This window comes from Poecilia formosa, unplaced genomic scaffold (genome assembly GCF_000485575.1).
Source record: "Poecilia formosa unplaced genomic scaffold, Poecilia_formosa-5.1.2 Scaffold263, whole genome shotgun sequence".
NCBI classification, from domain to species: Eukaryota; Metazoa; Chordata; class Actinopteri; order Cyprinodontiformes; family Poeciliidae; genus Poecilia; species Poecilia formosa.
Window position 1 is genome coordinate 897659 of NW_006800202.1, and position 13131 is coordinate 910789.

The 13131-nt window shown below is 37.5% G+C and overlaps 1 protein-coding gene across 1 annotated transcript; it reads left to right on the forward strand.

Moving 5' to 3' along the window:
• The first annotated feature begins 490 nt into the window (after nucleotides 1-490).
• On the forward strand, nucleotides 491-13117 carry LOC103150839 (C-type lectin domain family 17, member A-like). Its single transcript, XM_016680957.1, has 5 exons — nucleotides 491-684; nucleotides 798-913; nucleotides 6100-6237; nucleotides 10674-10726; nucleotides 12544-13117. The coding sequence occupies exons 1-5, from the start codon at nucleotides 520-522 to the stop codon at nucleotides 12687-12689; spliced, it is 618 nt and encodes a 205-aa protein (XP_016536443.1). The 5' UTR covers nucleotides 491-519; the 3' UTR covers nucleotides 12690-13117.
• The last annotated feature ends 14 nt before the right edge of the window (nucleotides 13118-13131 follow it).

The following is a 13131-nucleotide window of genomic DNA, read 5'->3' on the forward strand; positions in this document are numbered from 1 at the left end:
CAGAGGAGGCGACCCGAGAGGCAGAGGAGCTGAAATTGACCCTGGGATTCATCCAGAAATTTGACATCTTTCCAATTAATGACTTCTGTCCTGCCAAAGGTGATTACATTTATAGATTACCTTTGAAAATTTGGATTATTTATCTCATTTTTATTTATTTTTTTTATGTAACCTTCAATTATAAATAGTTTTTCAAAACATACTTGGCCGTTATTAGTGACCCGGGGTCTGGCTAGCTCACTTCACAGCAGTTTATAGGTTTACACAAAGTTTTTATTTCAAAAAATAGTATATTTTTTGAGTGAACCGAGCATAGAGCCCTGTGGTACGGCACTCCTACATAGAACAGTAGCTTAATTTAATCGTCTTCCAATACTGGTCTGCGCTCTACCTTTGACATCTTTGCTAGAGCAATTTTGACTATTGAAACATTAAATATTATTAACACATTAAATGTTATTTTTTATACTTCAGATTATTTTTACCAAAGTTTCACTTTCTGATCTTTTCCATCGTCTAATGGATCCAGGATGTAAGCCGTGCCTGCATGACTGGATCTTCTTTCAGAAGAAATGCTACCTGTTTTACGACGAACCGGCTCCTTGGAAGACCTGGGAACAAAGTCGAAGGTTCTGTCAGGACAGACGAGCAGATTTGGTTGTAATTAATGATCTGGAGGAGCAGGTAAAATCTGACGCCACCTATGCTAGAAGCCTAGAGCTAATCTGGAAGTTTCTGGAAAATCGGTCACTCAAAGTAAGGAAATTAATGCTGATGTAAAAAAAATCTGTTGACAGGAATTTGTCAGCAAACATGTCAAATCTTACTTTGATATTCAGTGGGGATACTGGCTGGGGTTGCAACAAACTAACAACACCTGGACCTGGGTTGATGGACACGTGGACACACTTGGGTAAGATCTCCTGTATTATCTAAAAGTGTACATTTTGTTATGCAAAAACAACTTTTCTTCATGTAATAATATTATTCCCTCATCAAAAACATACCTGGAGTTTTGATTCTTTCATGCATGTTTGAGAAATGCTGTTATCTCCTGTGGCAACAATTCAGCTGTGCAAATCGTCTGTTAGGACCCGACACCGCCTTCGAGACGCAGCTCATCCTTATTCTCCTTATTCTGCCCCTGCTTGTATGTGTAGGCAAGGTCTGCAGATAAATTATCGTCCAGAAAAGCTGCACGATTCCCTTCAAAGCTTTACTTAAGACTCAATGTAAAACTGTAAAAAAAAAAACAACTAGTGCAAATATGTCTCGGTTACATTTGTTTCCTCTGCATGAAAAAATAACACTCATTAACTGAACAAAAACAGGAGCAACTTTACGTTAACGTCTGTGGAAAAACCCATATAAATGTTAACTTAGTGAATTCAAGCAAACAAAAGATATAAAAGTTATCTTTGTTCATATGAGATACGAGATAACCTCAGTATCAGTTATACTGTAAACCAGGGGCGTCACCAGGAATCTTGGGTCCCCTGAGAAAAGAATTATTTTGCCCCCCTCACCCCCCCTGCACAGCTGCTGTTACAATTTTTTGAGTCTATTTGACCCATAAAAAACATCACAATTTTAAAGGTCTGCATCTGCCTTGCTTTCTTTGGTTCTATGCTGATAATTAGCACAATATTTACTGCTCATGAATTTAACATCCAACAGTCCACATCCAGTATGCAAGTAGGTTGCTTAAATTTCTTCTATTAGTTTTAGATACTGAAATGTCTCTCCCCATGAGCAAAAGTCTAAAGCAACGTGCAACGACACATAAAGCAATCCAGACTTCTCAAAAATGCTAGTAGTTGCATTTTATTCAAGCAGCAGTACATAACTTTAATAAAAAAATATGTTTTCTCCATATTTGTTAAAACTGTCACCATGTCGTAGTAGTTTGTTATAGACAGATAATCTGTGAAAACAATCAATCTCCTCCACCTCCTTTCTGAATTATTATTACTGGTTAAAGTCATGCACCGTTCTGACCAAAACAACCAATCAGAACCAGGAGGAGGGTCTTAGCGCTGTCAATTAGCCTCATTCACTCACTGCTAAATGTGCTAATGGGGGAGAAACAACTAATCATTACAANCAGAGGAGGCGACCCTAAAGACAGAGGAGGCGACCCGAGAGGCAGAGGAGCTGAAATTGACCCTGGGATTCATCCAGAAATTTGACATCTTTCCAATTAATGACTTCTGTCCTGCCAAAGGTGATTACATTTATAGATTACCTTTGAAAATTTGGATTATTTATCTCATTTTTATTTATTTTTTTTATGTAACCTTCAATTATAAATAGTTTTTCAAAACATACTTGGCCGTTATTAGTGACCCGGGGTCTGGCTAGCTCACTTCACAGCAGTTTATAGGTTTACACAAAGTTTTTATTTCAAAAAATAGTATATTTTTTGAGTGAACCGAGCATAGAGCCCTGTGGTACGGCACTCCTACATAGAACAGTAGCTTAATTTAATCGTCTTCCAATACTGGTCTGCGCTCTACCTTTGACATCTTTGCTAGAGCAATTTTGACTATTGAAACATTAAATATTATTAACACATTAAATGTTATTTTTTATACTTCAGATTATTTTTACCAAAGTTTCACTTTCTGATCTTTTCCATCGTCTAATGGATCCAGGATGTAAGCCGTGCCTGCATGACTGGATCCTCTTTCAGAAGAAATGCTACCTGTTTTACGACGAACCGGCTCCTTGGAAGACCTGGGAACAAAGTCGAAGGTTCTGTCAGGACAGACGAGCAGATTTGGTTGTAATTAATGATCTGGAGGAGCAGGTAAAATCTGATGCCACCTATGCTAGAAGCCTAGAGCTAATCTGGAAGTTTCTGGAAAATCGGTCACTCAAAGTAAGGAAATTAATGCTGATGTAAAAAAAATCTGTTGACAGGAATTTGTCAGCAAACATGTCAAATCTTACTTTGATATTCAGTGGGGATACTGGCTGGGGTTGCAACAAACTAACAACACCTGGACCTGGGTTGATGGACACGTGGACACACTTGGGTAAGATCTCCTGTATTATCTAAAAGTGTACATTTTATTATGCAAAAACAACTTTTCTTCATGTAATAATATTATTCCCTCATCAAAAACATACCTGGAGTTTTGATTCTTTCATGCATGTTTGAGAAATGCTGTTATCTCCTGTGGCAACAATTCAGCTGTGCAAATCGTCTGTTAGGACCCGACACCGCCTTCGAGACGCAGCTCATCCTTATTCTCCTTATTCTGCCCCTGCTTGTATGTGTAGGCAAGGTCTGCAGATAAATTATCGTCCAGAAAAGCTGCACGATTCCCTTCAAAGCTTTACTTAAGACTCAATGTAAAACTGTAAAAAAAAAAACAACTAGTGCAAATATGTCTCGGTTACATTTGTTTCCTCTGCATGAAAAAATAACACTCATTAACTGAACAAAAACAGGAGCAACTTTACGTTAACGTCTGTGGAAAAACCCATATAAATGTTAACTTAGTGAATTCAAGCAAACAAAAGATATAAAAGTTATCTTTGTTCATATGAGATACGAGATAACCTCAGTATCAGTTATACTGTAAACCAGGGGCGTCACCAGGAATCTTGGGTCCCCTGAGAAAAGAATTATTTTGCCCCCCTCACCCCCCCTGCACAGCTGCTGTTACAATTTTTTGAGTCTATTTGACCCATAAAAAACATCACAATTTTAAAGGTCTGCATCTGCCTTGCTTTCTTTGGTTCTATGCTGATAATTAGCACAATATTTACTGCTCATGAATTTAACATCCAACAGTCCACATCCAGTATGCAAGTAGGTTGCTTAAATTTCTTCTATTAGTTTTAGATACTGAAATGTCTCTCCCCATGAGCAAAAGTCTAAAGCAACGTGCAACGACACATAAAGCAATCCAGACTTCTCAAAAATGCTAGTAGTTGCATTTTATTCAAGCAGCAGTACATAACTTTAATAAAAAAATATGTTTTCTCCATATTTGTTAAAACTGTCACCATGTCGTAGTAGTTTGTTATAGACAGATAATCTGTGAAAACAATCAATCTCCTCCACCTCCTTTCTGAATTATTATTACTGGTTAAAGTCATGCACCGTTCTGACCAAAACAACCAATCAGAACCAGGAGGAGGGTCTTAGCGCTGTCAATTAGCCTCATTCACTCACTGCTAAATGTGCTAATGGGGGAGAAACAACTAATCATTACAAAAAAACGTTTATCTGTCATCATTGGTAACTATGCTAACTAAACTGAGCATTGACGGTTTGAATCTACACAACTCTGTGCTATGCTAGCTGCAGCACGGCACAAATCGAGGAGGAGGAAGGATGAGCAGCACCACATGAGATTGTGATTGACAGCACTAAACCTCTCCTACCTCTGACTGGTTGTTTCTAGCACTAGGAGAAAACAGAGAAAATAGATTTTTCACAGATTACCTCTCTGTCACAACATAATGACAGTTTTAACAAATATGTGGAAAATATTTATATAAAAGTGACATACTGCAGCTTTAATTTCACTCAGGAGAGGACGGGTCAGGAGGGACGAGGGTTATAACTGCTGCTGACTGACTCACTTGTTGTTAAGTGATAAAAGGTACAAGGGACAAGTTAAATATATGAATATGTTGGTAATTCTTTTCCTGAATTCATCAAATGCTAGTGAAATGGAGGCAACCAGGAGTTTGTAGCTAAGCTAACGATGCTAAATAGTTGATAATCTCACACAGTCTACTCACCTCTCTTGGAGAAAAACTGAGTTATAAATTAACACTCTTGCATTTTTCTCTCTTAGCAGCATAGTGACTGCCACAGTCGTTCGTGGAAGCTGTATTCAGCTGCAGTTTCTACTGACTGCAGCTGAACAGCGTCACCGTCAAGCACTCCAAGCAGGAACAAACCATTTAACGCAGATAGGGGGGTTCAGGGCAAAAACGGATGTGTGGTTTTTGGTCTGGGAGGGGTAACATTACATTATTACTGCTAAAAACAATCTTTGAAAATACAATATGATTAATGTTGTATTTGACAGGACCCCGATTTTTTTAAATTTCTATGAGCAAATAATCAAATTGTGGACGGCCCCCTGCTGATCACGGCCCCTAGAATTGTCATCACTTTTCCCCCTATACCGCGCCCCTGCTGTAAACACAAACACACTCACATGTGATGCAGAGTAGAAAAAGCTGTTCCTGTTTGGCTTCCTCACATAGCTTAACACTACACACACTAAAGATACAACATAACACTGCTGTGAAAATTGTGACCACTAGAGGTCCTACTCTGCTTAGTGATGTCTTTCTCCCAGGCTAACATAAACCAAACACTGCTCCCCTTTTATAAGTAAAACAACTTCAGAGACAAGTCCAGAATAAACCTTTTTAAAATCCTGACCCAATACCACTTTACAAAGGGGCTGGCATTCACCACCACGATGAGCATCTTTAAGAAGCACAACATTTCCTTCTGACAGGTTTGGCTTCTCCTCATGCCTCTTTTGCCTGTAGTGATGTCAGGTATTCTTGATGCCAGCGTTTCCAGAGCGCATTGGCCAGAGCCTGGACCTGCTTCCACTGCTTCCTGTAAAGCTCTTTGAGGTCAGATTGTCCAGCTGGTAGCAGCACCAGATCGATCCTCTGAGTCAGGAGCTTAGCAGGCGTCAGAACAGTTGGCATGTCTGGATCAGGAGAAATGGAAACCAGAGGTGTTTATAGTGGGCATAACTTCGGACACAAGCATGACCAAATCCAGTCACTGTTATGGTACAATTTACCAATCTTTTATTTGATAAAATTTTTATTCAATTAATTGTCAGAATAATCGGTAGAGTACTCCATTACTAAAATAATTGTTTACCACAGCTCTAAAGATACTGTTAATATAGTTTTCATGTTCAGTTTTTTTTTAACTGAAACTGTCCAATGACAATAAATCCCTGCATTTGGTTCATCCAGCCCCAGTGTTCTTTTAAATGATATATAAGGTTTTTGAAGTGTTGGATCAGAACACTGTAGCGGCAAAATTAAAGAAAGTGATCGGCACATTCCTATTCTGAGGTTCATGGTTCTGTTTTCCAGGTTCTGGATGAAGGAGGAGCTCAAAACTCCAGGACCGAAAGCCAGGCTGATGCCAGGAAGAAATCCCTCAGAGAGCTGGAACAAAGCCGACAGTTTCTTCCAGAACAAATTCATCTGTGAGCATGAAGCTTTCCCAAGGTGCATCTAACTTAAAGTTTCCTGCAGGAAAGCTCAACTGTGTCATGAATTTCTATATACAAGTCATCATCACCTCAATAATCTGCTGGTCGTTTTGTCTCTTCATTCTTAGTGTTTATGAACTCTCACCTAATGAACCTGTCTGGTTTGCACAGCCAGGAAGAGATGTTGTTTTCCTGCAGCTGCTCAGGAACCAGACTGTCTCTCCATTGTTCAGGATTCCTTATCTTTGGTATAAAACCAACCTGTGGACTCTGACTGACAGAGCAAACTCTGAGTCTGACCTGGAGCTTTAGTCTGACCTGTTCATGAGTTTCTCATCTTGTGGCTCTCATATCATGAGCACGGCATTAAATAAGCCTGACTGAGTGTTTTCACCTAGCGGTGAGTGGAAATGAATTATTTTTCACAACAATATGGCTGGTTCCCTCGGCTGGACGTCCGATGAGCACAAAGCTCCTGCCTCAAACCTCACTGAGGCTTTCAGAGAGAGGCTGGCTCGTCAGCTCCAGCGCTGCGATCAACAAACTCAAAGAAAATCCACTGTTAGCTGGTGAGACGCTCACTCAGTGTAATAAATGATCCAATTAAAGGCCAATCTAAAAATAAACTGAAATCTAAATTGACAAAGGATCCAATGAACCTTTATTTTTACGAGATACCTGCAAGAGTTTCTCTGAAAGAAGTTTATAAAGCTTTTCTATTTAGCTCAGAAAAGCTAAAAGGATCTTTATATGGTTTTACCTGGAACCACAGGTGTGAAGGTTCATTTGCATGAGGCAGGTATTTCTCAGACATTATATCCATTTTACATAAAGGTGCAGAAGTAAATGTAAAAAAACAAACAACAAAACTCAAAATTGTTCAAGGAAAAATTAAAGATTAAAATCTAGTCAATGGAAATTATGAGAGGGTCCTGGAAAAATAAATAAGTTTTGAAAACATTTGAGACTCTGTTTTTTTCCTTTTTTGAAGCACTAATCAAGAGGAACCACCACATAACTAATATTACAATAGTCTGAATTTCTTACAAGCACACCAGATCAATCTCACTAATATGGATGCAGACAACAGAATGGGGATTAAATCCAGTCTGGATGATTTTAGAAAGCCAGTATGAGAGTCAGAATGAAACACTGGTAAAATGGCAAAGAGGTAAAGTTATTCTGAACAGCAGCACATCAATATTATTGTTTACTGAATTAACTTCTGGGACAATTTATCATCCAGCAAAATTTGTTACTGTGACAGACCTAGCTGAGTGTTAATTTTTATTTTAACTTGTGCCAATGGAGTTACAGAGGTGTGTGGTTTTGTAGCACAGAGCAAAAAAAAAAAAAAGCAAAAATCAAAATATGTATCTTACAACTTTTTTTTGCATGAATAATAACTCAATATGAATAATTGGTTATGTTTTTGTGTATTTATGGTAATGTCAGTCTTTGACCTCCATGTTGTGAGTCTGATGCTCCCTGCTTTGTTGTTCATTTCAGGTTTCAACTCTAAGATTATAAATGCTGCATATGTAGCTCCGTCTTTGAAAAATTACTGCTCAACAGTAAATTTGCTAACTCAAGTTAATGTAAAAAGTAGCATCCAAGGACTTACTCAAGTAAGAGTAAAAAGTATTTGGTAAAAAGGTTACTTAACTGATGAAAACTTTAATTATTTAATATTTAAAAAAGACAACATCAGACAGACCAAAACTTAAAGTTATGTGGAATTATTTGTATTTTAAAGACCAAAATAAAAATAATTCATATGAATAACAAAACCAGACAAACAAAACATTTTTTCAAATCTTTTTTTAAATACAGAACTTGAGAAATTTTAACAAAAACTGCAGGTGTGTGTCTTTTTGTTGTTAAAACAAGTTTGTTCTTCATTCGGTGGAGTTACTCACAGTGAGCATACCCACTATAGAGAATCCAAACATTTTACTCCAGAATACATTTTACTCAAGTAAAAGTAAAAAGTACAACGCAGCTAAAATACTCCTAAAAGTATTTATTTATTTTTATTTTATTTTATTTTTTACAAAAAGTTACTCAAGTAAATGTAACTAGTTACCACCCAACTCTGTTAACTGTTTTAACAATTTATTTACGGTCTCTGGTGACGTAGGGCTACGAATACGGCCGTAACCGAAGAACGCTTTGAAAACATCGCGTACGATGTGTACATCCGCAGAGAGCGCAGCGAGTCCATCGTTAGATAGAGACGTTGGTCAGTTCAGAAGACCTGCCCGGCTTGAGGGCGAATCCGTCCCGACGTTATCTGTTTTCACAGGTAAGTTAAGTGTAGAAGTAACAGATAGGCGCCGTTGTTTATTAGTGTTTGTAAGTTCAGGGCAGTGTTTTATTGACATCGATTGTATTTTTAAATATTTAGAAGTTACTGTTTACTGTCGCTAGTCTAAATGCTAATTACTAATGTAGGGCTTGCCAAAATACAGGACAATTGTGACATCGTCGTACAATATTTCTTATTAACCTAACACTGGAGCTATATTTAGGGTAGCTCCAATGTCAGCGGACGTTTATCCGTCCGCTGCGTAACGGCGCTGCCAGCAGGAACTGCTGTCCTGGTTGCCTAGAGACAGATACGATACAGATGCTTTCTACATCCGCGCGTTTTTTAAATGTCCGCTCGATACTCCACCACCTAATCAGAAGTGAAAACTCTCACAAAGATAGCTGTGAGTTAGTTGGAAGAAGCTCATCCCAAGCTGAACAGCGACAGAGAAGTTAGGAAGTACCAGGTTCTGATCTTCCCTGGTTTTCGTAATCGTATTACTTTTCAGTACATTGAACATAATGGCTGAGTTCACACTGCAGGCTTTAATGCTCAATTCCGATTTATTGAGAAACCTCTTTTTTTTTTTTTTTTTTGCATGGTCGTTCACATTTCTAAATAAATGCGACTGTGATCTCCCGTGTGTAAACTGCAAACCAGTAGCGTGTCTCTGGCGCTTTTGCAAACGATCTTAAAATGTCCCGCATGCTCAGTAGAGTGCGTAGTAACGTCACACGTAAAGAGCGTGCTCAGTGTTTGCGGAAGTAAAAATGGATGCTAACGAGGAAGTCTATCTTACAATGTTTAAGTTGTTGTCCAAGGGGAGCCAGCACATTAACAACTTAATCCTCATTATCGTCCGCCATGGTGGATGTTTTTCTTTCCGCTTGCGTTTATCACGGCGCAGAATAGTGACGTTTGAAAAGTTCAGATACAAATTGTCTTTAGAACCAAATATCCAAGATGCCTGGGTTGCATTTGTAAAAATCGGAACTGTATTGTTCAGACTGTCATAAAACGATCAGATACAAGTTGAATTAAGGCAACAACAACAACAAAAATGGATTTGGGTCAGTTCGGGCTGCAGTGTGAATGAAGCCAATGCCATACTCCTGATCATATTGTGAGCAGGTTTTTAATAATTGTTGAGGACCAGCACTACAAGGACTAAAAATAACCATGTCATCTGTATACATGAAGTGGTTAATTATAATCCCACCAACATTCAACTCACCCTATGGCACAATTTTGTAGCCAGTTTGATTAATCATCCCTGTATACTTTAAAAGCAGAGGACACAGAATGCTTCCCTGTGTAACTCTGTACCTTATTACCTTATTTTAAAAGGAGCTGTCGATCTGGGAACTCCTCTGATGTATAACTTATAAAATAACTTTTCATGATTAACATGGTCAAAAACCATCCAGTTCCAGTTTGAGACATCAGTAGAACATAAACATTGTGGAAATGGGTCAATTATAGAAATGTAAGATCTCTTTCAAAGCTAAAATATACATATCTGTGCCATGGTTTGATTTAAAGTGAAGCTGATTATCAGAAGTAAGGAGAAAATGTTCTACCTTATCAGTATAATCTTTTCCTGGACAGCACACTGGCTAAAGCTATGGGCCGATCATTTATTTTGCCACTTTTGTCTTTCATAATAGTCTCTAATATAACAGCTAAAGGTGAGGTAGGCAAAATGCCATGGACTAAAAAACCAGAAAAACACAAGGTAGGCAAAGGAAAAAGTTTTCTGCTTGACAGTCTAACACCTCATCCATATCACCAGCCTCATTATTATTTAGGCTCATGACTGCATTATAAATTTCTTGAGCTGAAACTTTCATATCTTCATCATTATTAACACTGCCCATCTTAAATGAAGAACTTTTAACACAGTTAAATAGTTCATAATAAGAAAAATATTACTAGGACATTAGTGCTTTAATCCTGAAAATGTTCTTCAGGTGATAGAAGACCGACTTTATGACTGTCTTTATGTTCTGATGCTGCATCAAACCTTGATGTTGTCTTTTAAAAGCTGGAAGAGGAACCTGCCTGCTTTGCTGTGAGCTACAGCTGAGATTATTCAAAGAGATGTTGGACATTTTCTAATCTTTATTATTTTCTCTGTAAAGGATGGAGAGCAGCGAGGACGATAACGCCTATTCTACACTCCGTAGCAAAAATGGTAAGTGACTCAATATATATTATATATTTTATGAGGATTGAAAGGTAACAGTACTATCCAAGTGCTCTTAATTAGTTGAAAGTTATAGTGGGATTTTTTTTTTACGTCACATGCAAGCCTTAATCTCTTTGCATCATCGGAGAAATCTCATATTTTATTTTACATTTTCTTCCAGTATTTAGAAATAGTTTTTTTTTGGTTGTAGATTAAATTTCATTCAGTCTTACTGAAAAAATACTTTTAAACAACAAATTAACTGTTAAAATACAATTATAAGTGTTTTAATATATTCAATAAAGCTGAATTTAAGTTTACTTTAAACCTTTTATTTTTTTAATAACAGTTATATTTTCAAATAATGTCTATAAACATAAAATTTCAAAGAACATTTATCGCTTAAATGCAACTTCTTCCCTCCTGCGGTCTTAAGAGATGGGGTTATTTAATCAGTCAGTCAATCAAACCTTAATCTGATACATATATGGTTCATAATAAACAAAAACAGGCAGAACAAAAACAAAAAATGGCACAATAACAATAAAATGATCATCCATTACCATATAAACTAAGGCGGCGCCAGTAATTCCACAAACTAGAGAAGAGGCTTGCTGGGCTTTGAACAGAGTTGGTCAAAGTGTGACTGATTGTGTTTACAGTCTGTTGACCCAGTCAGCGGTGATGTAATGTCCCAAATCTTTCACCTCATCACTGACTTGACTTGACTGCTGCCAGACAGAGTGAAGTCAGGGAAAGATAATTTAGTGTCCTTTTTGCTCTTGACAGTCAAGAAGTCACTCTTTTTTGCTATGTTGAAAATATGTTCAAATTGTGCTTTTCTTACTTGAGTGCATTTTTTGGATATTCTGCTCACGTCTGGGTCTAAATATGTTGCATGATGACGACGATGCTGTGATCTTTTGTCCAGACAGCAATGGTCTGCAGCAACTGTGCAGGGTTTGTTCACAGCATGGATTGGTTTTTGATATTAAATATAATTTATTTTTTCTCAAATACATGTAAAAAGTAGCCATTGAAGAAATTACTCAAGTAAGAGTGAAAAAGTGTTTGGTTAAAAAAGAGCTACTCAAGTACTGAGAAACTGATCAAATTATCAATCATTTAATATTTAAGAATTATATAATCAGACTGACCAAAATGTAAAGTTATGTAGAAATATTCTTATTTTAAAGATCAGAATGAAAATAATTAATATGGTTACCAAATAAAATAAGACAAAAAAAATTCTAAATCAATTTGTTTCAAAATAAAAGTTATGAAACTTTAAGAAAATCTGCAGGTTTGTGTCTGTGTCTGGTGAAGTTTTGGTTAAACTATAATTATGCTTTATTCAGTGAATTTACTCACAGTGAGAATTCAAAAATTTTACTCAAGCAGCAATACTTCATAAAGTTGCTCAAGAAAAAGTAAAAAGCACAGTATAGTAAAACTACTCCTAAAAGTATTTTTTAGAAAAAAATTACTAAAGTAACCCAACCCTGTTTAGATCCCTTAAGTTTTTAACTTTGTGCGCAGTCTGACTGGCTCACACTGATCCCGTGTGCGTTTTTACAACAAGGTTTTTTTGTGTGTGTTTTTGGAAACGGACTGTCTGACAGGACAACCCCCTGCTTCCCCGCTGTACGACTGTGACATCAGCGCTCCTCCTGACCTTCCTCCCGCATTGGGGTTAAAACACAAGGAAGCCACATATTAAGAGAATCCTCAGGGGAAAAAAGAAACGGCTGTAGCTTTTTTCTGTGTTGGCTGGAGCTCATCTTAAAAGGGTTTGATTCAACCACAATTTCACTGTTTTTCAGATGAAAAAGAAGATGAACCATCATCACCCCTTCGGTCTCCTCTGTTCTTGGGGTGCTTGGGGGTTTTTGTTGTCCTGGCAGCTGGAACAATCATCTACAGTGAGTTTCATTTCAGCACAATATATTTTAATTATCTTCCTTTATGATGAGTTTTTAGAGGTTTAAAGCATCAAGATACAAGTGTATAACAGTAGGATGAGTTATGAAGGTTGATTAAAAAGTCAGGGACACTGAAGTCTCACCAAGAATCAATTTAACTTAATGCTGCCCAGTTTGAAACCTGTCAAGGTGTTAAAGTTTAATATGGAAGATCTAAAGTTGTGGAGTGGACGATGTTGTCTGGGTTGTGAACCTCAGGATCTCCTCTTTTTCATAGACGATGTGTTTCTGCTGGTTTCTTCAGGCCATGGTTGCACTAAACTCCTCTGAGTCTGAGGCCATGACTCTGCACTTTGCCCTCTGAGTTGGTGGTAGTCTCTGCCTGAAGTGGAGGAGTTTAAGGATCTTGGTTTCTTGTTCATGATGGATGGAAAATCAGCCCAATTAAAGTGAAGACTTCCAACATAAAAGCACCACACAAGTATAAAA

What these genes read in the sequence shown, in the direction of transcription:
- LOC103150839 (XM_016680957.1), top strand. Translation starts at nt 520, where the DNA reads ATGGATCCAGGATGTAAGCCGTGCCTGCATGACTGGATCTTCTTTCAG. An exon ending in TTAATGATCTGGAGGAGCAG is followed by an intron (nt 685 to 797) that starts GTAAAATCTGAC and finishes ATCTGTTGACAG; the next exon opens with GAATTTGTCAGCAAACATGT. An exon ending in GAGCATGAAGCTTTCCCAAG is followed by an intron (nt 6,238 to 10,673) that starts GTGCATCTAACT and finishes TTCTCTGTAAAG; the next exon opens with GATGGAGAGCAGCGAGGACG.